This window comes from Stegostoma tigrinum, chromosome 4 (genome assembly GCF_030684315.1).
Source record: "Stegostoma tigrinum isolate sSteTig4 chromosome 4, sSteTig4.hap1, whole genome shotgun sequence".
NCBI lineage: Eukaryota > Metazoa > Chordata > Chondrichthyes > Orectolobiformes > Stegostomatidae > Stegostoma > Stegostoma tigrinum.
In genome coordinates, this window is record NC_081357.1 from 96,938,537 (window position 1) to 96,963,014 (window position 24,478).

A 24,478-nucleotide genomic window follows, 5' to 3' on the forward strand; every position below is an offset into this window, starting at 1 on the left:
GCCTGTGGAATTCATTGCCACAGAATGCAACGGAGGCCGGGACATTGGATGCCTTCAAGGCAGACATCGACAAATTCTTGATCTCAAAAGGAATCAAGGGCTACGGGGCGAGTGCAGGGAAGTGGTGTTGAATTGTCCATCGGCCATGATTTAAATGGTGCCGTGGACTTGATGGGCCGAATGGCCTTACTTCCACTCCTATGTCTTATGGTCTTATGGTCTTATGGAATTCTCTACTACAGGTGGACGTGGAGGCAAAGTCACTGAATATATTTAAGAAAGAAATAAGTGGATTTCTAGAAGTAAAAGTTGTCAAAGGATATGAGGAAAGATTGGGGGCTAGCATTGGGATGGAGGTCATGATCGTGTTAAATAACGGAGTGGAATCAATCAACCAGACGGCCTACTTCTGCTCCTATTTTTTAAGTTTATTATGTCTTAGCCTGTTTTTTTAAGTGCATTAGGTCTTTAGTGCCTATTTAAGGGCAGCCACCCTTTGCATCTTAGCCTGCTTTTTTAGTGCATAGGCAGTTTAGCACTGAGTTACACGCAGCCAACCTTTGTGGACTGAGATGACAAAGTGTGGATCTGGATGAACACAGCAGGCCAAGCAGCATCTTAGGAGCACAAAGGCTGACGTTTCGGGCCTAGACACTTCATCAGAAAGGACATAGCTTTTTATACAGATGAAGAGGCAGCTAGTTTGTGGTGGTGGGAGCACTGAAGAGTACATATATGTTAGACAGTGGAAGGACATGTCACTATACGGCACCATGCTGTGTCAAGGTCATACTGAAGCTGAGGCAGCATACATGCTGCATAAGCTTTAAGTAAGGAGCGATGTGTGGTAACAGGAGCTTGGGGTCACGCTTAAGGATTGAGCACGTGTTTATGGATCTTTGGCCCATCAGTACTCAAGTGAGAATGGGAAAATAGGCAGAAAAGTTATATTTAAATTGTTTCTCTTGAAGCTATTGAGATAAAACAGTGTTTGTATCTTAATTTGACAGACAGCGCAGCGATTACACTTAGATTTGATAGTGACACGTTTATTAACTTGAATTAGCATGTATTTCCTCTCACTTCACATCCAGGATATTTGACTGGGAGAAACTGAATTATATCTTTACAGTTGAACCAAAGTGAAAACCTCGGTATAAACATTTTTCAAAATTTAATCTAAATTATTCTCAGGTCTCTATTCCAAACAGGCAATTGTTAGAAGGTTTGTTGTGCAAAGATTGAAGATTTTTCATCTTGGATTGAATGGAACTTACGTTGTTGTCATATTTGAACTGTTAGTGGATGCCCAGCCTGTGTGGCCCTGCCAAAAATGAATACATTCTAAGTGCAGGCGCAGAAAATGGACAGCTTTGAGTTTCCTGCCAAGTGCCGACAAAACCTCAGATTTAATGAATCATTCTGGTTTGGTCATGTGCTTCTGGAGGCTGTCTCCAGTTGCAGAAGCAGGAAGTTGAGAGGGTTGTTTGATTCAGCCGATCAAAAAAAACAGATCTATGGCTGGAGAGACTATAAAGAACGAAGAACAAATTTATGGATGTAGAAATGCCCCTTCCGACTCTGTCGCCTGCTGTCCCTGCCTTTGTGAAGCTGGGGTTGACTGTTGCTTACACTGCCTTTTACTCTTTGCTTTTTATTTTTGTGTATGCACAGCTCTGGCTTATTCTGCGCTACAAACACAAGAGGTTTAGTTACCAGACGGTGTTCCTCTTTCTCTGCCTGCTCTGGGCTGCTCTGAGAACCATCCTTTTTTCATTTTATTTCAAAGATTTTGTGCTAGCTAACTCATTTGGTCCCTTTGTTTTCTGGTTACTTTACTGTTTCCCAGTTTGCCTCCAGTTCTTCACCTTAAGTCTGATGAATCTATACTTCACTCAGGTGAGTAATGATGTATTTGTTTTCTTGCTCCAGAAGGTTGCCAGTTGTTAAAATGAGTGGCTATCAATTTTCAGTTGAAATATGTTTTTAAAGGATTGTTTTCTGAAGTTGGCCTGTTAAGTGGGAAGAAATTAAATTTGTTTTTCAAATACATTCTCTCCCTTTCTCATGACATTTCAAAAGCTGCCTTGCTCCTGTGAATCAATTTGTGACAAGATTTGTAACTGATCAAGAGATAATAGGCTTGCAGTATAACTGTGGTCCCACTGTGCTGGAGGGAGGCCCGCAAATTTTGTGCAAGATGAGTTTGTGTCTGAAAGAAGTTTGCATTTCTGTAGTGCCTTTCACCACATCAGGCTATTCCAAAACACTCTGCAGTCAATGAAGCTCTTTTGAAGTGTGGTCTCCATAGTGATGTGAGAAATAAGGAAGCCAATTTATGCACAGCAAGCTCCCACAAACAGCAATGAAATAAATGACTGGATCCTGACTGAGTGCCACCAGGAGAGTTATCCTCCTGACTGCAAATAATTCCATGGGATCTTTCGCCTGACAGGACCATTAACACCCCTTCTTAAATATGGAGATTCCATAGTAGTGCAGTGGAATGACAGTCTGGATTATACACTGAAGTTTTTGAAATAGGTTTTTAACGATTTTCTGACTCAGAAGCCTGAGTAATGCCATGAGCTGCAACTGCTATCTTTCATCAATTGACTTTTTCCAAGACTAGATACAGAAGAGAAATGGGGCAGGGAAAGGTGCAAGGTAACCAAGAAGACAAATCCAGAAGACAATTTTCCCAGATCGTTCTCTGAATATGAAACATCGTCTGTAAATTTGTCAAGAAATATTTCCAGTCCTTCACCTGTGCTTCTTTCTAAGTTGGTGTCAGATAAAGGTTACCTTGCACTATATTCCACCGACTCCACATTTTTGCATGGTGCCTTCAACCGGAAGCTGCCCTCGTTAGCAGGATAGTGAACGGTGATTCAAATGCCCAACAACATACCATTTCAGTCTGCTTTCATACCAACCTAACCCTGCTGGGTATTAACTCTCCAGTTTATTAGTTTCGTCAGTTGTTATGATGAAAGTATGAGTGTCCAAAAAGTAAGCAGACAGATTTGCATTTATGACGTCCCTGGTTACTGAAGGTAGTAAATGGAGAGAATATGTGATATAACTGTGGCTTGCAGGATTATAACATATTTCACACTGACACTGGGACGCAAAATGACAAGTACTTTGTGGTTTTTGAAGGATTGCATGTAATCAACTGCAAACTGTTCCCAGTTTTTAAAAAATTTTAAAACTGGATTTTCTTTTAATTGGAAAGATAAAGAAATGCAGAATGTGAAATTGACAAAGGTGAGGGAGACAATACAATAATAAATCATGTTTAAAAACCATTTTAAATTAAGAAAACATCCTGAGGCATTGTCACAGGAGCATAATTGACAGGAAATGGTCAAAAACTTGGTCAGAAAGAGATAGGCTTTAAGGTAAATCATAAAAACCAAAAAAGAATCTGACAGGCTTAGGAAGGGAACTCTAGAGCTTAGGGCTTAGGCAGCTAAGAAATGGCACAAATGGCGAAGTGAAGGAAGTACAGACTATGCTATATAAACCCGAACTGAAGAAGCACATGTATTTCAGAGAAATGTGGGAAGCAGAGTTGTCGGGGTTTGGGGGGACAGTAGTGGGATTTAGAGAGTTTTAGTTTGTGGCGGGTGGTGGATTGGGGGCGTGGTGGTGGGTACTGGCCTCAACAGCATTAATTACAAAAGTATGGTTGAGTGTTTCAAACACCATATGAGTTGAAGCAGGGTGAAAGAGGAATGCTGTTACAATTCTAATGGTCTTAGTGGTCTAGGGGATATGGGATTGGAACTTTAGATCAGGGTCAATAGGATGCTGAAATTGCTGAAGAGACAGTAACTGGGGATGGAGCTGACCACAGAATTCTTGTGGAGGGGACGCTAAATTGCCAAAAGAATAGAGTGTAAAACTATGGTAATGTTGCTCCAACTGTTCAAGGCATTAGTGAGGGCACACTTGGAGTACTGTGTACAGTTTTGGTCCCTTTACTTGAGGAGGGATGTAGTTGCATTGGAGGCAGATCAGAAGAGCTTGACTAGACTGATTCCAGAGATGTGGAGTTTGTTTTATGAAGAGAAATTAGGTTGTTTGGGCCTACACTGTGCATAGTTTACAAGAATGAGAGGCGATCCAGTTGAGGTATGTAAGATTTAAAGGGAATTTACAAAGTATATGTAGACGAAATGTTTCCCTTATTTGAGCAATCTAAACCGAGAGGCCAGATTCTGGGGTAGCAGATTTAAAACAGAAGTGAGGAGGGATTAAATTCTCTCTAAGGGATGTGATTCTGTGTGAAATTCATTATGCCGGGCTGGTGGATGCCAGAACACTGAAAAAATTTAAGGAGAAGATAGACCCATTTTTAGTCGGTAACAGGTTAAAGGGTTCGGGGGAGTGGACCGGAAAATGGAGTTGAGGCCAACATGAGATCAACCATGATTGTATCAAATTACAGAGCAACGTTGAGGGGCTGAATTGCCTGTTCCTGCTCCTAGACCTGAAACAACAGCTTTGACCTTTCCAGTGTTGAAGTGACTCAGTGATTCGGTGAAGGGAAGAATATTAATCTCTCATAGCCAGGATAACTGTCACTTATAACAAATTTTCACAGTTCTTGAAATCGCTGCAACACTTCTCTATTTCAAAGGATGTAAACGTGCAGATTGTACTTGCTGCAGTAACATAATCTCAAACTTCCTGTTGTTTAGATTGTGACTTACACTGTACACTGAGAATGATGTTAGACTGGTATTGGGAATTAGGTACTAACAATGCCATCAATAGTAAACATAAATCTATTTGTTGAACTATTTGGTTAACTGGAGGGAAGCACACTTTGTTAAGGGCATTTGTATGCTTGGGAAGAAGGACCACCGAATTTAGAGACAAAAAAAATGATTAATTTGTGCAGGCACAATGTTAAAGAATTTTCAAAGCTCAGCAGCTAAATAAAACCAGTCTTTATTGGCTAAAGCAAATCCATGGGAGGAGACAATATCACAAGAAAGTTATGGCAGGGTGACAATGTTGTTCAGATTCAACCTTCCCACATTGGCTGTCATTACTGCTAATGAATTGGCAATTGCTGCAACAAGGATTGATAACAGAGAAAATGCAAGCTAGGGTCTGCAGTATTGTAAAGGGTCGGTTAGCTGGAACGGCCAGTTTGCAATGTACAGTAAGACCAACAGAGCAGGTTCAATTCCTGCACCAGCTGAGGTTACCATCAAGGACTCTCATTCTCAACCTCTCCCCTAACGTGAAGCATGGTGACCCTTAGGTTAAACCATCACTGGTCATCTCTCTTTATTGAGGGAACAGTGCCATGGTCTGCTAGGACTCTGGTGACTTTACTTTTACAAGTACATCAATAAATTCAGAAGACCTGAAAGTATGTGTATGAAACAGGTTGAGAAAGTTTGTGAAAAGCATTAAAGAGCCTTGGTTTTATAAATAAAGGCATGTGGTATAAAGGGTTTAAAAAAACGCTGGCTGCGCCTCTGTTGGATTATTGTGATCAGTTAGGCAACTGCACTTTGGGAAGGATGACAAAACTTGGAGAATGTGCAGAGGAGATTTATTCGAATCATAGGGAGCATGCTCGACTTTAGTTATGTGAAGACTCTAGTGATTTTCCTCATTATGGCAAAAAATGTTGGGGTAAATTGAGTAGAAAGTCACATTTGGTTTTAAAAAGGAAGCTTGATAAGAGAATGGATTTAATGTCATTGTATTCTGATAGAATATCACTAGGGGAACGAAAGCAGAAGTTTAAACTAGGTTTTGGCATTTCTCCAATGGCTGGTGATTTCGGTTCTGTTTTGTGCCTTCTGTAGCCTGTGGTGGGTCTGTCTTGCTGCTTAATATTGAAAATCATCTGCAGCTTGAGGACTTCACTGCCTCCGCTAAAGCCACTTGAGCTGGCTGTTAATTCCAGACAGCACACAAAGGTCTGCATGGTCAATTTGTTGTTCTTAGAATGAAATATTGAAAGCTTCAATTGGATAAAAATTTGACTACCCTATGGCACTTTTTGAAAAGGAGAGCTTCTGATAACCTGACCAACATTGCTCCCTCAACAAACACCAGATGCAAATTAATTGAACATTTTTCTTGTTACTTTATGCTACACATGTAAGACTATCTCAGCAATATCATTCATTCCACTTGAAATGCTTCTGGGGATTTTCCAAGTTACATAATTGTTAGCAGATATTCTTGGGGAATTCCGCTTTCATTGTATTCCACTTTAAAACAGTGGTTCTGGTAAATGATAGCATTTAATAGTGTTGATTACATACCTATATATAACTATGGCAAAGGGATTACCGGAATTTTGGTCTGACATTTCCATTGACAGCAGACACAGGAACCCGAACTAAATCCCTGTCAGAGCCTCATGAAAGCCTATGTAGCTCCTAAACATAGCCATGTGACCCTGCGTGCCTGTGTGCTAGCCTGAATTTCACAATTACCCTTCACACTTGATTAGATGAGCCTGACAAAGTAGACGACCCTCCACAGGCAGCATGTCTTGATGTGAAACCCTTCTTATTCCCATCCCATGCCAACACAACATGTACGTGAGATGGTAAAACCGTGAATTTATTGGTAAAGCCTTGACACAAACATTGAGATCACATAACCCACCAGACAAACTCTGATAGTGGTCTAATTTATTTTGTGAATCAAATGTGAATACCAAGCTTTTTGGTTCAGTAGATTGTCCCCTCTGAGTCAGAAAGTTTGAGCTTAAGGATCATTCTAAAGATTTGTCTACATTATCCAGGCTGTCACTTACAATGGACTAGATGAGTACAGGAAGAGTGGTTTGCTATTTTTCCACTCATCTGACTGCAGTAGATTTTTTTGCATTATTTTCTTCAATAAAAAGGCTATATTTATGATTCAGTGAATACTTAATTGTTGACATGACTATAAAAGACACAGGCAGATTTTTTTGAGTTTCGTAGAAGGAAGAGAATAACATTTTATTGTAATTAGCAAGACTTAGGAAATTAAGAAAATGTTCCAACTTTCACAGATATAATCAGAGTTCACACAAAAGGAAATGACTGTGTCAGGAAAGGTTAAGCAACATAAAGTCTGGTAAAATAAAATGGTATATAAAGAACGTCAACAATAATTAACAGATCTTGAAGATCAGTGGCTTGGTTCAAGTTGAGCTCGGAGGTCCACCTGAAGTCAGCATCAGGGTGGCTTAGACAAGATGTAGTCAAATGACTTATTTGGACTTTTACAGAAAGCAGCTGCTGGAGTGAGCTTTTTTTAAAAACCTGTTGAGAGTCAAAAAACAGCAGGCAGGGTTCAAAATTTGCAAGTTATAGGGAGAAAGAAATGCCCACACAAGGATCTCGCTCTCTTGTGCAGAGAAAGTACGTGTTGAAACAAAGGAGTAACTAATTTGTTGCATGACCCTCTCTCCAACTACTCAGCTACCCCAAATATGACAGTTCACAGTGGATTCCAGCTGTCTGGTTTACATGATTCGATGAAAAGTTGATAAATTCCTTCCATAGCAAGAGTCCCATTGTCCAATTCGTTACATCTAATGTAGAGGTAAAATACATTTGATCCTGGAGTTCTGAAATAGTAGCAGAAAGCTCTGGAGAAAACTCAGCAAATTTGGCAGCATCTGTGGAGAAAGAAACAGAGTTAATGTTTGGATTCTGGTATGACTTTTCTTCAGAACTGTGTCTGATAATTTGGCTTCACCCAGTTGAGTTTCCATGTGACTTTCTGGATGTTTTGCTGATGGGTTAAGAGATGGCTCCCATTCATATGCCTTCAAGGCTGTTTTTCCTGGTGAGACTATGCAGATACATGGGACTGAATCTTAAGGCTTTCTTTGGCTAAGTGCAAGGTACATGGAGTTTTATTTTTGAGAGATTCTTACCACAAGGTGCAGCGAGCTTTCTTGCTATATCTTACCAAACCCTCCTCATTAAATACTTAACTCTCCACCAGTGGCATCCCTCATAGCTGATTCCAGCTCCATCTTATCATGTGCCAGACCTGGAACAATTCCTTATCAGAGCATATCCATTGAAAGACTGGCCTCACTTGTGACTGTGCCATCTTTAAAAGCCCACTGTGCACCTAGTCAAACACTGTCAGACCAGCCAAGTCCTGCATGGCTCTTGACATTTGCCCTCGATGTGGCAAAATTGTCCGCTTTACAGGCAGGGAGCCGGAGGTCCTACTGGGTGAGGTAGTGCAGAGGCAGGACTTCCTCTTCCCTGAGGACCAGCAATGGAGGCCACACACCAGAATATGCCAGCCTGGTCTGAGGTTACCACCCGGATCATGGCTGATCCAACACTCCTCATGTCCAATTTCCCACCTTTTTTCCATAACCCTTGATTCCCCATTGAACAGGAATCTCTCTACCTCAGCCTTAAATATGTACAAGAACTCTGCTCACACAGATTTCTGTGGCACAGAGATCCAAAGATATTCAATCCTTTGACAGAAGAAATTCCTCCTTACCTCAGTCTCAAATTGGCACCCCTAAATCCTGAGGCTATGCCCTCTTATTCCCATGAGGGGAAATATCCTGTCAGCATTTAACCCGTGAAGCCCTTAAGAATCCTATATGATGCAATGAAATCACCTCTCATTCTTCTAAATTCCAGTGAGTAGACCTGTTTAATCTGTGCTCATAAAACAATTCCCCCATACCAGGAAATTATCTTAGTGAATTTTTCTGAACTGCCCCCACAAAATAATATCTTTTCCTTAAATAAGGTGACTAAAACTGCTCACTGTACCCCAGACGTGGTCTCACGAGCACCTTGTACAGTTGCAGTGAGACTTACCTAATTTGATAGCCCAACCCTTTTGAAATAAGGGCCAACGTTCCATTCACTTTCCCGATTATCTGCTGCACTTGTGTCCTAGATTTCCATGTTTCATGTACAAATACCTTCAATTCACCCTGTGTTACAACTTTCTGCAGTTTTTCTCTAGTTAAATGATACTCCGTTCCTTTTGTTCACCCTTCCAAAATGAACAACTTTACATTTTTCCACATTACACTCCATTTGCCAACTTTTTGCCTAGATACATAATCCATCAATATCTGTCTGTAGATTGCTTCTATCCCTCTCGCAACCTGCCTTTTCACCTATTCTTGTGTTGTCTTCAAATTTGGTGACAGCACTTTCGCTTCCTTCCTCAAAGTATATTGGAGACAGTTGATGTTTCAGCACTAATCCTTGTTGAATCCCACTGGTTACAGGACGCCAGCCTGTAAAGAAACCTCTTATCCCCACTTGCTCTTTCATGATCATTAGTCAATCCTCTATCCACGCCAATATAATACCTCCACCATTATGGAATCTTTATCTTATTACTTAACATTTTGTGAGGAACCATGTCCAATGCCGTCTGAAAATCCAATGCAACTTCCTCAAAATCTCTAATAAATTAGTCAGACATGATTTCCCTTTGATGAAGCCATGCTGAATCTATTTGACTAGATTATGATTCTCTAAATGTTCAGCTCATGTTTCCTTACTAATTGATTCCAAAACTTTTCCAACAATAGATGTTAGGCTAATCAGCTTATAATTATCCACTTTTCAGCTCCGTCCCTTTTTGAATAGGGGTGAGAATCCAAGGATTTTTAAAATATTACAACTAATGCATCCTTTATCACTGTAGCTACTTCTTTTGGGATCCTAGGATGCAAGCATCATTGCGAGGCTATCTGCCTTTAGCTCCGTTAGCCTGTCCAGTATGGTGATGGTGACGGTACTTGATTCCTCACCCATATTTTTTAACATTAATCGGACGTTCAAAGTACCTTCAACCAGAAAGACTGATTTTTAAATAATTTTTAACTCCTGTACCATTTCCTTGTTCCCCATTAAGTGTCTCCACAGATTCATTTTTAAGGGCCTACGTTCACTTTGATCTCTCTCATCCTTTTTATATATTTAAGGAAGCTCTTACTGTCAGTTTCTATATTCCTCATAACTTTGCACTCATAGTCTATTTTTCTCTGTTTATTATCTTTTTAGTCCCCTTTGTTGGCTTCTGAATTCATCCCAATCTTTGGGGCTTTTACTGACTTTTGCCTCTACATATGCATTTTCTTACAACTTAATACTCCCTTTACTATCTTTGTTTAGCCATGTTTAGGTTTATGCCTCTCTTAGAATCTTACTGGGATGTACTTTTGCTGAGAGTCATGAATGACCTCCTTAAATATTTGCCGCTGCTTGCTTACTGTCAATATTGCTAATCTATCCACTTTAGCTAACTGTATCACTTTCATTGTAATTCTCCTTATTTCAGTGGAACACAGTTGTTTTCAACACAACTTTATCACTCTTAAGATGAATATCAAAGTATATCATGTTATGATTGCTGTTTCTTAGGGGACTTTTTTTTTACTCTGAGGTCATTTAATAAACTTGCCACTTTAGCCATTACCAGATCCAAGATAGCCTGTTCCCTGGTTGGCTCCATGATATATTGCTCTATAAAACTAGCCGTATTGCACTCAATGAATTTGTTGTTTTAGCTGTCCTTTCTAATTTTATTACCCCATTCAACGTGATGGTTGAAAAATACAAAGGTCACCCATAATTATTATTCAGCACTTTTACATGCTCCTACTATTTGTTGTTTTATAGATTTTCCTACAGAGTGGCTACTGTTTGGGGTGCTGTATGTTATTGCTACCAATGTCTTCTTTCCTTTGCTGTTCTATATCTGCCTAAATCTACATCATCTGAGCCTAGATTGTCTCCCGCAACTCATTTCATTTCTTATTAACAGTGTTATCCCACCACCTTTTCTATCTGTCCTGTCTTTCCAAAAGGTTAAATGTCTGCGAATGTTACGTTCCTAGTTTTGATCTGCTTGTAATCATGTTTCCATAACGACTATGAGATCAAATTCATTTACTTCAATTTGGACCGTCAGTTCATCTACCATATTCTGAATTCTGTTTGAGGTCTGCTGACAACTATGGCAACCTTTATGTCTGCACTGATTGGCAAAGTGAGACTAAAGTAATGTGAGCCCAGTATCTCAGGCTGAGGGGTAAAGTACCCAAAGGCAAGGCAATGTGAAGCAGGGATGCTGTGAACATCCAGGCAAACTCAGTTTGATTGACATCTATGACAGCAAGTGAAGAGCCTCAGGATTCAGCTTGGTCCAGTCTGTGAGCTGGGTGCCTATCCCTGAGCACACAGTGCCCTTGCTTCACCATTAGAATGATAGTTCCTGATACAGCACTGAAGTGCAAAAGTATACTGTAAGTGGATCAGAGATGTGCAGTGATGCTTCTTGGAGGCTAGCATATGTCAGGTGAAAATGTCTATGAACGTTGTGCACATATAGCCAGTGGCCAAGGAATGTGCTCTGAGCCGGATGTCCAACGTGGAGATCCTTTGGAGTAATTGGTAAGCTAAAGTCACCAGGTACCCATTACAACTTTCAGGTCATTATTTCCTGACATCTAGCTTGTTTGATGTATTGGGAAGATCGTATGCTGAATATTAATTAATTGAGTCGTGACTCTAATAGGCTATAATTCCCTTAAATGACAACTTGTTGCTGCCTAATGAGAAACTCATCGTGCCGCACAGCAAAAGCATAAAAGATGAAGCAAATGCCCCTGACACTGAGATAGGTCTTTGCTGGATTCTCATCTGATTCTGCCCCAGATCTCAACATTGCCTACATTGCTTACATCTCTTTAAGATTCCATCTGTGGATTCCATGGATTTGTAATATAGAAGGTGTACCAGTGCTTAATGCATGGCTGTCTTTGAGCAAGATTCAAAGTCATCAAAATGAGGTTTGGTCTTTCTAAAAGTTCAGTTGTTGGTTTCCAGGTACCTGTATTAAAAATCCATAAATTAATTTTTCACAAAGCACGGCTTCATAGCACCATACAATGCTGAGGTAATCATTAGCAACAACAGTCCCTCACAGAAGAGGATGACTCTCTTCCACTCTCAGGGTGGCTGTACAGATCAATCTAGCTACCGCAAGCTCTGTTACATTTGGGGCAGAAGGTGGTCGAGGAAAGGAGTGCGTGGGGCATTAGTGTGGCAACGAGGTCCTTTCGCTGTTTTCGTCTGGCTCCCGCTTTTTCTTGATTGCAAGTCTCGAGGTGCTCGATACTGTTCCTCCACTTGCGACAGTCTTGGGCCAGGTGTCTGTGGGAATGCTGCACTTTGCCAGTGTGGTCTTGAAAATGTCACCGAAGTCCTTCTTCTGTTCACCTGGACCTCGCCTGGCATTTCGAAGGAATGTTGACGGAATACTGCACAGTTGCAGGGACTGTCTTTTGGGTGAAACGTTAAACTGAAGTCCTGACTACCCTCTCAGCTGAATGCAAAATGGATTATCTGTTCATTTATCGAATCAGCTAGTTTGTGGAACTTTGTACAAAATTTGTTCCCCATGTTTCAGTATTGGCTATAATTCAAATGTGTAAAAAATGTTTGCAAAGAGCTTTGGGATGCTTTGTCATGAAAGGTACTATACAAACAACAGTCTTTCTTCACAGCCTGATAAAAGATTGAAGTCTTGTTTCAGTATTTCCTGGTTAAACATGAACTGAAATTATTCAAGTGACTGGAATTAACCTGTTCAAACTGCTTCGTGCTAATCCTACTGTTACAAAGGATATTTTGTATTCCTTGCCACACTAATTCGGATCAGGCAAATCAAATCGTTGAAAAAAAGTTAAATGGAAAACTGAAATGAAAGAACATAAGGATGAGTTCTTTGGAAGTGTTCCTGCACAGTATCTCCAGAACAGGAGCATATGCCAGGAAAAGGGCAGAAAATTGTGGGTAGTATAGAGATGATTTCTTGATGCTCAGAAAAAATAAAATATTTGCATTTCTAAGGCACCTTTCACAACCACAAGACATCTCAAGCTACATTCTCTCTAATTTTTGCTGGCACTGCGCAGACCGAGGTCTGTGTGGGGCAGCTTCTTCTGGGATGGGCAGTCGAAGTGCTGGCATGCACACAAACTCAGAGCGGCCACACAGCCATGCAATATGAAGGGGACATTGATTTCAACGTGCTTTGCAGTCACTTTCAGTTCTTCTGAAATACAGTCACTGTCTTACTGAAGGGAAACCAATTTATAATGAGTGCCCGCAAACAGCAAACTGATATTGATCAAATAGGATTTTCTCAGTGCTACTGCTTGAAAGAATAAATTTTGACGAGGAAATGAGGAAGAATTGAGCTCAGTGGTTAGCACTCATGCTTCACAGTGCTGGGGATGGGGTTTGACTCCAGTCTTGGGTGACTCTCTTTGTGGAGTTTGCACATTCTCCCCATGTCTGTGTGGGTTTTCACCAAGTACTGTGGTTTCCTCCCACAGTCCAAAGATGTGCAGGTTCAGGGGTTAGCCATGGTACATGCAGGTTACATGGATAGGGTAGAAAGCTGTTTGAAGGGTTGGTCCATACTCGAAGGGCTGAATGGCCTCCTTCCACATTGTAGGGATTTTAAGAACTCCACCGTTTTTCATCAAAATTATGCCATTTGCATCTTTTACATTTACCAGAGAGGGCAGATGAGACCCTGGCTTCCTGTCTCATGCAGAGAAATAGTTTCACACAGATTGTAGTAGATGAGATTTAGACTTGTGATTGAACACACACAGGCTTTATTGGACATAACTATATATAGAGATGTTAAGAAAAGGCATTTTACTTGAAGCCGTGCAAACCCAGGCTCCACTTTCATATGATTTGACATCTCTATGCCTGCACCTTTTGTGCATCACAGCATTGATAACTATATTCAGAGTAGAGATGTAATTCTCTTTACTGTGTGTAATTAAGATCTGCAGTTTTTTTTTCTTTATTCATTCATAGGATGAGGGCATCACTGGCCAGGCAGCATTTATTACCCATCCCTAATTGCCCAGAGGTCAGTTAAGAGTCAACCACATTGCTGTGGGTTTGGTCACATATAAGCCAGACCAGGTAAGGATGGCAGTTTCCTTCCCTAAAGGACATTAGTGAATCAGATGGTTTTTTCTGACAATCAACAATGGATTTACGGTCATCATTAGGTTCTTAATTCCAGATATTTATTGAATTCACAGTCTACCATCTGCCACAGCAGGGTTCAAAACCAGATCGCCAGAACATTTTCTGGTTCTCTGCATTCGCAGTCCATTGCCTCCCCTGCCTAAGACTGTGATGGAGACAGAGTCAATCATTCGCTCAAGGGGAACTGGCTAATTACCTGAAGGGAAATGATGCTGGACTACAGGGAAGAGGTAGTGAAGTGGGACTAGCTGAGCTGTTGCAACTCAAGAGCTGTTCTTGGGTTTAGGGGATTGAATAGCTTTCTTCTGTGTTTTACTCACTCCATAGTTGTAAATATGACATCTGCAAAGTGGAGGAAGGGACACCAGCCGAGATTCTGAGCTCAAGTAAGTGAAGTGGGATTTGAAAATTCTGATTCCAGTCACAAGAATGCTGACCATAAAGCCAATACTGACCATCATTAGTAAGGCTTTGGAAAACTACCCATAACACGGAACACCGTTTTACTAAAATGGTTGCGGTGTCAAGGCAGTTTGGAGAGGCCATTCATTATCTTAATGGAAATATATTGCCATTCCTTCAGGTCAAAATCCGGGAAATTTTGAGAAGTTCAAATAGGCAGCTTATCACTACCTTCTCCAAGGTAACTAGAGATGAGCAATAAGTGTTGTCTCAGCCTGTTACACCCACTCCTATGATAATCCAGAAAAATGTGAGCTAATACATTTCGGAAGGTCTAATCCGGATGGAAAATATACAGTTGATCGCAGAGCCCCTAAGATAGGCAGAGGGATCTGGGTATATAGGTACATGGGTCACTGAAAGTGGCAACGCAGGTGGAGAAGGTAGTCAATGAGGCATACGGCAAGCTTGCCTTCATCAGCTGGGGCATGGAGTTTAAAAATTCACAAGTAATGTTGCAGCTTTATAGAACCTTGGTTAGGCTGCATTTGGAATATTGTGTTCGATTCTGGTCGCTACACTACCAAGAGGATATGGTGGCTTTGGAGAGGGTACAGAAAAGATTTACCAGGATATTGTCTGGTATGGAGGGCATTAGCTATGAGGAGAGGTTGCAGAAACTTGGGCTGTTCTCACTGGAACTGTGGAGGTTGAGGGGCAACCTGATAGAGGTCTACAGGGTTATGAAGGGCATGGACAGAGTGGACAGTCAGAAACCTTTCCCAGATGGAAGAGTCAGTTACCAAGGGCCATGGGTTTAAGGTGAGAGGGGCAAGGTTTAAAGGTGATGTACGAGGCAAGTTTTTTATACAGATGGTGGTGGGCACCTGGAACTCACTGCCGGGAAAAGTAGTGTTAACAGGTAAGATAGTGACTTTTAAAGGGCGTCTTGACAAATATCTGAATAGGATAGGAATAGAGGGATATGGTCCCCAGAAGGGTAGGGAGTTTTAGTTGTGATGGGCAGCACTGGAGGGCCAAAAGGCCTGTTCCTGTACTATAATTTTATTTGTTTGTTTTCTATTCTAAATTTTGTTAAAAAAGTAAGTACTCAACAGCAGCTAGAAATGCCCATCAGTAACATGGCTGGACTTGAGTAGGAATTCCCCCCTTAGTTTATGTACGGCAGTTCTTGATTAGACTATCCATCCTGAGAGCTGCTGGTCCAATCAGAGTGGCAGCAGCTTAGTAGGAATATCAGCAGTTCTAATAGGACCCCTGAAGAGAGAGGGGCCTTGGAGTCTGTACCAGGTATGTCAAAGGAAATGAAGAAAAATAAAATTATGGAGGGAGAACGCTTTGAGCTCAGCACAGGCTCCACAGAAGCTGCCTCCCAGCCCTTTTTGAATAAAAAGATGTTTCCCCTGGGAAGCCACCTGCATGCAGCTGGTATCCCTGCCCAGGCAGTGAGGAGAGTTGATCTGCTGACAGCAAAATGCCAAGAGCCCGGTGAAGTGACCCTTAATTGGGGCATTTCAGCACTGAGATTTGTTTCATGCCCCCTCGTGACAGCAGGCCTTTTTGGAAGCAAGATCTTAAATCATTCCTTGCTGCAAGATTTGGTCAGGGTGAAATTCCTTCATAGCTTGTTAAACTGCTGACAGCCAGTTAGTGAATTCAAAGACCAGATGTCAATCTTTAGTTTTTAAAATGTATTTACAGAGTGAAGCACCACAAATGTATCACTTCTAACTCTATTTCCACACAAGTGTCTATAAGTGTCTCCTTGGATGTGCTCATGTTTGCCCTTATTCTCAGTCTCCCTCACCCTGGTCTCCTCGTCCTCGCTCTCCCTTGCTCTAGCACCCTCATTTTTGCTTTACCACCCTTGCTCTCACTGTGGCCCCCTCATCTGAGCTCTCGCTCACCCGCTGTCTGGTCCTCTCGATCTCGCTTTCCATCTGTCTTCTTAGCTGTCCCACAAAATGCATGGGTTTAGGAGCACTGCCCCACCATCCTCTCTGAAATTCTTTTGAGAGATGATGCTTTTGTAGGAAAGAGTCAGTCTAGTTTTTCCCTGATCTGTTCCTTCACTTGGAGTTTTTTCCCTTCACTTGTTTGGGCAGGTCAACTCCACCCCCAACTTGCTTCCTGATTGAATGCCAGTTCACTTGCTAAGTTATTGCCACCTCCCATACCCAACAATTACTGCCATCAGCCCAACAGGCGTCACATCTCTTGCAATCTCCTGTAATCGTTCCGTCTGTCCAAGCTTTGGGCTAAATGGTGGGAGGGACATTCAAACTACTTACTGCTCCTCCAATTAGAGGACATTTCTGTTCCTAGTAGCACTAAAGGAGGGAGTAGAATTGCGTCTGGTTTGAGGAGTAGCTCCTTGGAAAACTTTCCATTTGTATTTGTATTTGGAGCCCTGGTCATCTACCAGTTAGAATTCCTCATTGGGCTGCATTCTGGCTCATTGACCCTGTCTTGGACAGACCTGTGAGAGATGATCATATGCCTGTCTCTTCTGGTGAGGAAGTTGTCAGCCTAGCAACAGCTCAGATTTGTTCCTATTAAGACACTGTTCATTAGGGAGTGACTACCTTCTTTGGAGAGAGCTGAAGAGGAATCTTTGAGGTTGAGTCAGCTTGAAGCCTGAATATCTATTCCTCTCTGGCAAAGTGAATGGACCTTTAATTGGTTGTTAAGTGGTCAGTGGACAGATAGGCCTAAGCTTGATCTTCCTGCCAGAATGTAATTCAGGCAGAAGTATGAATATGCCAGGGTTCTGGGTTTTGAATCCTGTTCCTTTGAAAGAGAGGCCTGTAGTGTGGCAACTTTTGCGGTGAGGCCACTTTTGGAGTACTGTGTACAATTCTGGTTCCCCTGCTATAGTAAGGTGTTATTAAATTGGAAAGGATGCAGAAAAGACTTACAACAATGTTACCAGGACTGCAGGATCTGAGTTATAAGGTGAGGCTGAATAAACTGGGACTTTTTTCCTGGAGCATTGGTGGCTGACAGGGGACCTTATACAGGTTTATAAAATCATGATGGGCATGGATAGGGTGAAGATATGAAAGTCTTTTCCTGAGGGTGGGAGTGGCCAGAGCTAGCGGGCATAGGTTTAAGGTGAGAGGAGAAAGATTTAAAAGGCACTTGGAGGAATTTTTTCACACAGAGGGTGGTGCATGTATGAAATAAACTACAGAGGAAGTAGTAAATGCATTTACAGTTACAACATTTTAAAAAACATTTGGACAGGTACTTGAATAGGAAAGCTTTAGGGGGTAATGGGCCAACTGCACGCAAATGGGAATAATTTAGTATGGGAAATCTATTGGGCATGGATAAGTTGGACCAAAGGGTCTGTTTCCATGCTGCATGACTCTAAGTAATCATCCAATTACTTTTCAAACCCAGAACCACTACCACCTGGAACAACTAGGGCAGCAGATATATTGGACTGCCACCACCTACAAGCTCTCCTCGAAGGGACTCACCATCCTGACTTGGAATTATATTGCCAATCCTTTATTCTGAACATTCCCCACCAGCAGCACTGTGTAGTTGCCTACACCAATGGTCTGCACTAGTTCAAGAAGACTGCTCAATATCATGTCCCCAAGGGCAACTAGTGATGGGAACTTGATGTTGACCCAGCCAGCGGTGCCCACATCCTTTGAACAAATCAAGCAATGCCCTCCACTTGAAAGCATTTATTTAACCTCAATTTGTGCAATTACCATTTTACCTCCTGTTTCAATACCTCCACTTCTGCTGTGATCCCACCTTGTGTAGCTGACTGACTTTTGAATCACAGAAATAGCAGCATCATGTCTCTTATCAAAGCAAATTCTTTCATCAGAGTTGTTTACTATAATACTAGTGTCTTGGTTTTCCTCCACATTCTTTATATGCTTCCTTTTCAAATGCTTATCCAATTCCGTGCTAAATTTCATTTGAGTTTCTGCATCAATAGCCACTTATGTGTTCAACAATTCAATATTCTAATAACTCTGTCTAAAGAGCACAAGATGACCAGGTAATTATATAAACCCTTTTGACTCATCAGAGGTAATTCATCCAAAAAGATATTACAGCTGGAAGATCTGTTACCATGTCCAGTCAGTATCTATCGATCCTGTCTTCAATTCTCTCCAGGAGAATTTGGAGATCTGAATAAATTGTGGATCATCTCTCTCTTTGGATTGATGCTGCATCCTAATGCCATACATGTACAAATAATACAAAGAATGAAACACTAATCTCTTGAGCACCTCAAACTTTTGGTATAGTATTCTACCATTAGTAGCCATGCTTTCAGTTGTCTAGCCCTAAGCAATAGAATTTCCTCACAAATGTCTTTACATCTTGATTCCTTTTCTTACTCTTAAAGTATTCCTTAACATCTTGCTTTTGGTTATCTGTTCATAAACCTTATTTTATTCTTTCATGGGATTGGGTTCACCATGCTGACATGGAATTTCAGGTAGTTAAGAGATGACACGCTGTTGTGGATCTGGAGTCACAAATAGGCAAGCTAGGTAAAGATTTCCTTCTTTAAAAAGGTCTTTAGTGAGCCAGATGGGTATTTATAACAGGCTGGTTTCCGAGACTAACTTTCTTTTTAGATATTTTGAATTAATTAATTCTACTTACATTTCACCAGTTGTCATGGTAGAATTTGAACACATAACCTCAAAAAATTAGCCTAAACCGCTGGATTACTAGTCCAGCAATGTTATAACTCCCCCTTATGTGGATTCCTATCGCATTTTGTTTTATAATATTTTTTTACATTAAACTTACTGTATGATTACAAGTTGTTTCTCTTCCATTATATGCTTACATTCCAGTCTGCCACTGAAATGCTAAACTGTCGAAATAATTGCACAGAGATTTCTCTGGTCCTTCAGATGCTTTAAACCAGTTTTATAGCAATGGAGAGCATAAAGTGACAGAACAGAATTCTCCCCCTAGAGGTCACTGGTGGATGCAGCATGTTTTAAAAATAGTTTCCGAATTTTTTTTTAAATGATGCAAAGATGTACATTACGTTGACGGTCAGGGACAAAAACCTTTTTTCTAAACAGTTGAGTTAGATTGCCAGATCATGAGGGGTGCATGTCAGGAGTTGCACTGGTGGAATGTGAGGATGGGAGATGTTGGACCAGGGCAAGGGTTGGGTGTCAGGCCAGTGGATTTGGGTTATAACAGCTGATGTCAGCCCAGTGGGGTCAGATCCAGCAGTGTTGGGTCAGGAGCTGTCATGCCAGCAGTGAGTGGGTATGTTGCGTTTGGTGGGCAGGGTTATTGGGTCTGGTAATATCAGGGATCTGGTTGGATGGTGTTGTAGGGTGCCAGTGGTGAGTTGGGGTCTTACTGAAACTTTAGGGATGCTTTTTGGGGATCCCAGATGCAAGTCATTGTCTATCAGAACTTTCCACCTACCAGTCAATTCCCTTGGATTCAGGAGTCAGGATTTTCACATGGATTCTGGATTTCCAAAAGGCAACTCCAGTTTATGTTGCTGCCAACTACTGCCTAGTCATTGGAATTTCTGGGTCAGCACATAGGTTCTAGGACTTTAGCTTGTTTATGAAGCATATTTTTAGAAACAAAATATAGATGACTCCTTAAAGATTCAAGGAGTTGACAGGGTAGATAACGAGAAGTTGCACATTGCAGTAACTAAATTTTAATGGCCATATGGAGACATGATTGCAGATGCCAAGGATTTGGACCTGAGTATTGAGGGGTATATGACATTCAAGAAAAGTAGGAAGGATGGCAGCAGAGGGATTAATCCAGGATGGCATTTGTGCAATGGTTAGAAAAGATCTAGGTTCAGGAGGTGAGGATATAGAATCAGTTTGAATGGTGATAAGGAACAGTACAGGCAAGAAGTTTGTAGTGCAATGGTCTACAGGCCTTTTGACAGTAACCACAATATGGGGTAAATAACATAAGCAGAAATAGTGGATGCTTGGGATAATGAGATAATAATCATATAATCATGGGCTGGAAACATTGGATTGGCTATCGAAGCTTGGATGAGGAGATTATATATGCTTTTGAGATAGTTTCTTAGAGAAGCATGTTTAAGAACTGACCAGAGAGCAGATTATATTGGACTTGGTAATGTCTAAAGTGTCAGGATTAATGAATTACTTCGGAGTTAAGGTACCTCTAGATGGCCGCAATAAAACAAACTTAATTTTACATGGAGTTTGAAAGGGAGACGTTTGGGGCTAAGATTAGTATTTTCAATGTAAATAGCGGTAACAATGTGGGCATAAAGATGAGATAGCTGATGTGAATTGGGATACCAGACTAGGGATAGATCAACTGAGTCACAGTGACAGATACTCAAGGGATATAGACAATAGAAAATATTCTAAAAGAATGACTTAATGTCTGTGGGTAACTAGATAACTGGGGAAAAGCATCAAACTAAAGGAAAATTCATATAACAGCACAAAGACAGGTAGCAGGTCAAGTGATTGGTCAGAATATATAGCATGGCAAAATATGACTGACCAGGAGGAAGAAATGAGAGAAAGAGAGGAAGATAGCTGGTAATGTAAAACCAAGTAGAATGAGTTTCCACAGATTTTTAAAAAGGAAATGTGTAAGTGAAGTATGTGGGTCCTTTAGAAATTGAGAATGATGAGTTAACAGTAGATAATGAGGAAATGGACATACAGACAGGCGATTCTGTGATTGTCAATCTGCTGATGGTCAGGATGGTGTGTTGCCTTCCTGGTGCCAAGGTCAGGAATGTCTCTGAGTGGTTATTGAGAACTGTTAAAGGGAAGCAGCCAGAGTTGTACACATCAGTGCAAATGACATAGGTAGGAAAATAGATGAGGTTTTGCAGAGAGAATATAAGAAGTTAGATAGGAGGATAAAAAGCAGAATCTCAAAAGGACCTCAAATCTCTGGATTATCCAGTGCCATCTGCCAGTGAGATAGGAATAGGAAGAATGGCACTGGATAAGTGGCCGAAGATATAGTGCAGGGAACAAGGATTCAGAATTTTGAATCATTGGGATTTCTTCTGGAGCAGAAGAGACTTGTTCAAAAGGAATGGGTTTCACCTGAACTAAAGGGGAACCAATATCCGAGTGGGGAGCTATGCTAGTGCTACTCAGAGGCTTAAAACTAATATGGAGGGAGGTTCAGGGTATCCCAATTAGTGCCGAGAATAGAGAGAAGCCTGAGGATGATACAGATGTTAAAGAGAGAAAGTTAATTAGACAAGGCAGGCAAGAGCGTGGCAGAGAATAAGGTAGCTCTGAAGAATTAAACTGCATTTATTTAATGCACAAGGTCTGATAGGTAAGGTGGATGAACTCAGGGCAGACATGGGAACACGGGAGTGGGATATCATAGCTATTATAGAAACATGTCTGAGGAAGGGACAGGACTGGCAGCTCAATGTTCTGGGATTTAGACGCTATAGGAAGGATAGAAATGGAGGTAAGAGATGAGGGACAGTGGTGGTTTTGATTAGGGAAAATATTACTGCTATACTTGGTGAGGATATTCCTGGGCGATTGTCCAAATGAAGCTATATGGTGGAGCTCAGAATACGAAGAGGATGATTGCCTCAATGAATTTGTACTATAGGCTCCGCCCCCACCCCAACAATAGTCAGCAGGAAACTGAGGGACAAATATGTTCAGAGATCTCAGGTAAATGTTAGAATAATAGGGTTGTTATAATGGGGGATTTCAACTTCCCAAACATAGACTGGGATTGCCATAGTCTTAAAGGCTTGGATGGGGAGGAATTTGATCAATATGTTCAAGAAAATTCTATTTATCAATATGTAGACATACCTACTAGAGCAGGAGAAAGACGACTTCTCTTGTGAAATAAGGCAGGGCAAGAGACTGAAGTGTTAAATGGGGGAGCTCTTTGGGACCAATAATAATCAGAATTAGTTTTAAAATGGTTATGGAAGAGGATAGATCTTGTACAAAAGTTAAAGTTCTAAATTGGAGTAAGGCCAATTTTAATGGTATGAGACAGGAACTTGCAAAAATTAGTTGAGCTAAACTGTTTGCAGGTAAAGAAATGACTGAAAAGTGGGAGGCTTTCAGAAGTGAGATAATGAGAGTTCAGAGGCATTATATTCAAGTTACAGTGAAGGGTAAGGCAGGTAGGTGTAGAGAACAATGGATGAGTAGAGATATTGAGACTCTGGTCAAGAATTTGAAGGAGGCATGTGTCCGGGATCAAGGGAATTACTTGAAAAGTATAAAAGGAGTAGGGGCATTCTTAAGAAGGAAATCAGATTGGCAAGAAAAAGGAAATGAGATAGCCTTGGTAGATAATGTTAAGGATAATCCAAAGAGATTTTACAAGTACATTAAGAGCAAAAGAGCAACTAGGAGGAGAATAGGGCCCCTCAAAGATCAAAGTGGTTGTCTATGCGTGGAACCACAGGAGGAGGGAGAGATAATGAACATTTCAGTATTTACTGTGGAGAAAGATATGGAAGCTAGGGAACTCAGGGGAGTAAATATTGATGTCTTGAAAACAGTCCATGTTACAGAAGAAGAAATGCTGGACATCTTAAAAAAAACATAAAGATAGATAAATCTCCGGGAACTGATCAAGTGTGCCCTAGGATGTTTTGGGAAGCTCGGGAAGAAATTATGGGGCCCTTAGTGGAGATGCTTGTATCATCTGTAGCCACCAGTGAGGTGCCAGAAAACTGGAAGGTCACTAATGTTGTGCCTTTATTTAAGAAAGGCTGCAGAAGAAGCCTGGGAACAATAGACCAGTGAGTGTGGCGTGAGTAGTGGGTAGGTGGTTGGAGGGGATTCCGAGAGATAGGATTTACATACATTTAAAGAGGCAGGGACTGATTAGGGATTGTCCACGTAGCTTTGTGCATGGGAAATTGTGTCTCACAAGCTTGATTGGGTTTTTGAGGACATGACCAAAAAAGATAGATGAGGGCAGAGCAGTAGACGTTGTTTACGTGGACTTTAGTAAGGCCTTTGACAAGGTTCTACATGGTACATTGGTTAGTACAGTTAGATCACATGAGATTCAGGGAGAGCTGACTTGGCTTGATGATAGGAGACAGAGGGTGCTGATGGAGGGTTGTTTTTAGACTGGACGCTTGTGAACAGCGGTGTTCAGCAGGGATTGGTGCTGGGTCCACTTTTGTTTATCATTTATATGAACAATTTGGATGAGAATTTAGGAAGCATAGTTACTAAATTTGCAGATGGTGCCAAAATTCCTAATATTGTAGATAGTGAGGAAGCTTATCCTAGATTACAAAGTGATCTTGATGAATTGGGCCAATGGACAGATAGAGTTTAATTTCGATCAATATGAGATGTTGCATTTTGGTAAGATGAACATGGGTAGAACTTACACAGCAAATGGTAGGGCCCTGGAGAGTGTTATCGAACAGAGAGACCTAGGGGTTCGGGTACATAGTTCTTTGAAAGTTGCAGCATAGGTAGACAGGGTGGTTAAGAAGGCATTAGTATGCTTGCTTTCATTGCTCAGATCACTGAGTATAGGATTTTGGATGTCATATTGTGGTTGTACAGAACATTGTTGAGGCCTCTTTTAGAATTCTGGTTGCCCTGCTATAGAAAGGATATTATTAAATTGGAGGGGGTGTAAAGATTTACAAGCATATTACTAGGACTGGAGTGTTTGAGTTATAAGGAGAGGCTAATTAGACTTTTTTCACTGGAGCATAGGAGGTTGTGGGGTGACCTTTTAGAGGTTTATGAAATCAGGAGGGCCATTGATAAGGTGAACAGCAAAAGTCTTCCCTAGATTGGGGAGATCAAAACGAGGGGAATATTTTTTGATTGAGCGGGAAAAGATTCACACATAAGGTGGTTCGTATGTTGAATGAACAGCTAGATGAAGTACTAGATGCAACTACAGACAACATTTAAAAGACATTTGGATAGGTACATGAATAGGAAGGGTTTAGAAAGATATAAGTCAAGTGCAGGCAA

The 24,478-nt window shown here is 41.1% G+C and overlaps 1 protein-coding gene across 1 annotated transcript in view; it reads left to right on the forward strand.

Moving 5' to 3' along the window:
• Nucleotides 1-1,470: 1,470 nt before the first annotated feature.
• Nucleotides 1,471-24,478, forward strand: part of LOC125452387 (G protein-coupled receptor 137Ba) — a 41,896-nt gene continuing 18,888 nt past the window's right edge. Inside the window, exon 1 of the mRNA XM_048530698.2 lies at nucleotides 1,471-1,899. Coding sequence (XP_048386655.1) covers nucleotides 1,555-1,899 — 345 coding nt within the window. The 5' untranslated portion in view covers nucleotides 1,471-1,554. The remainder of the gene's footprint in view (nucleotides 1,900-24,478) is intronic.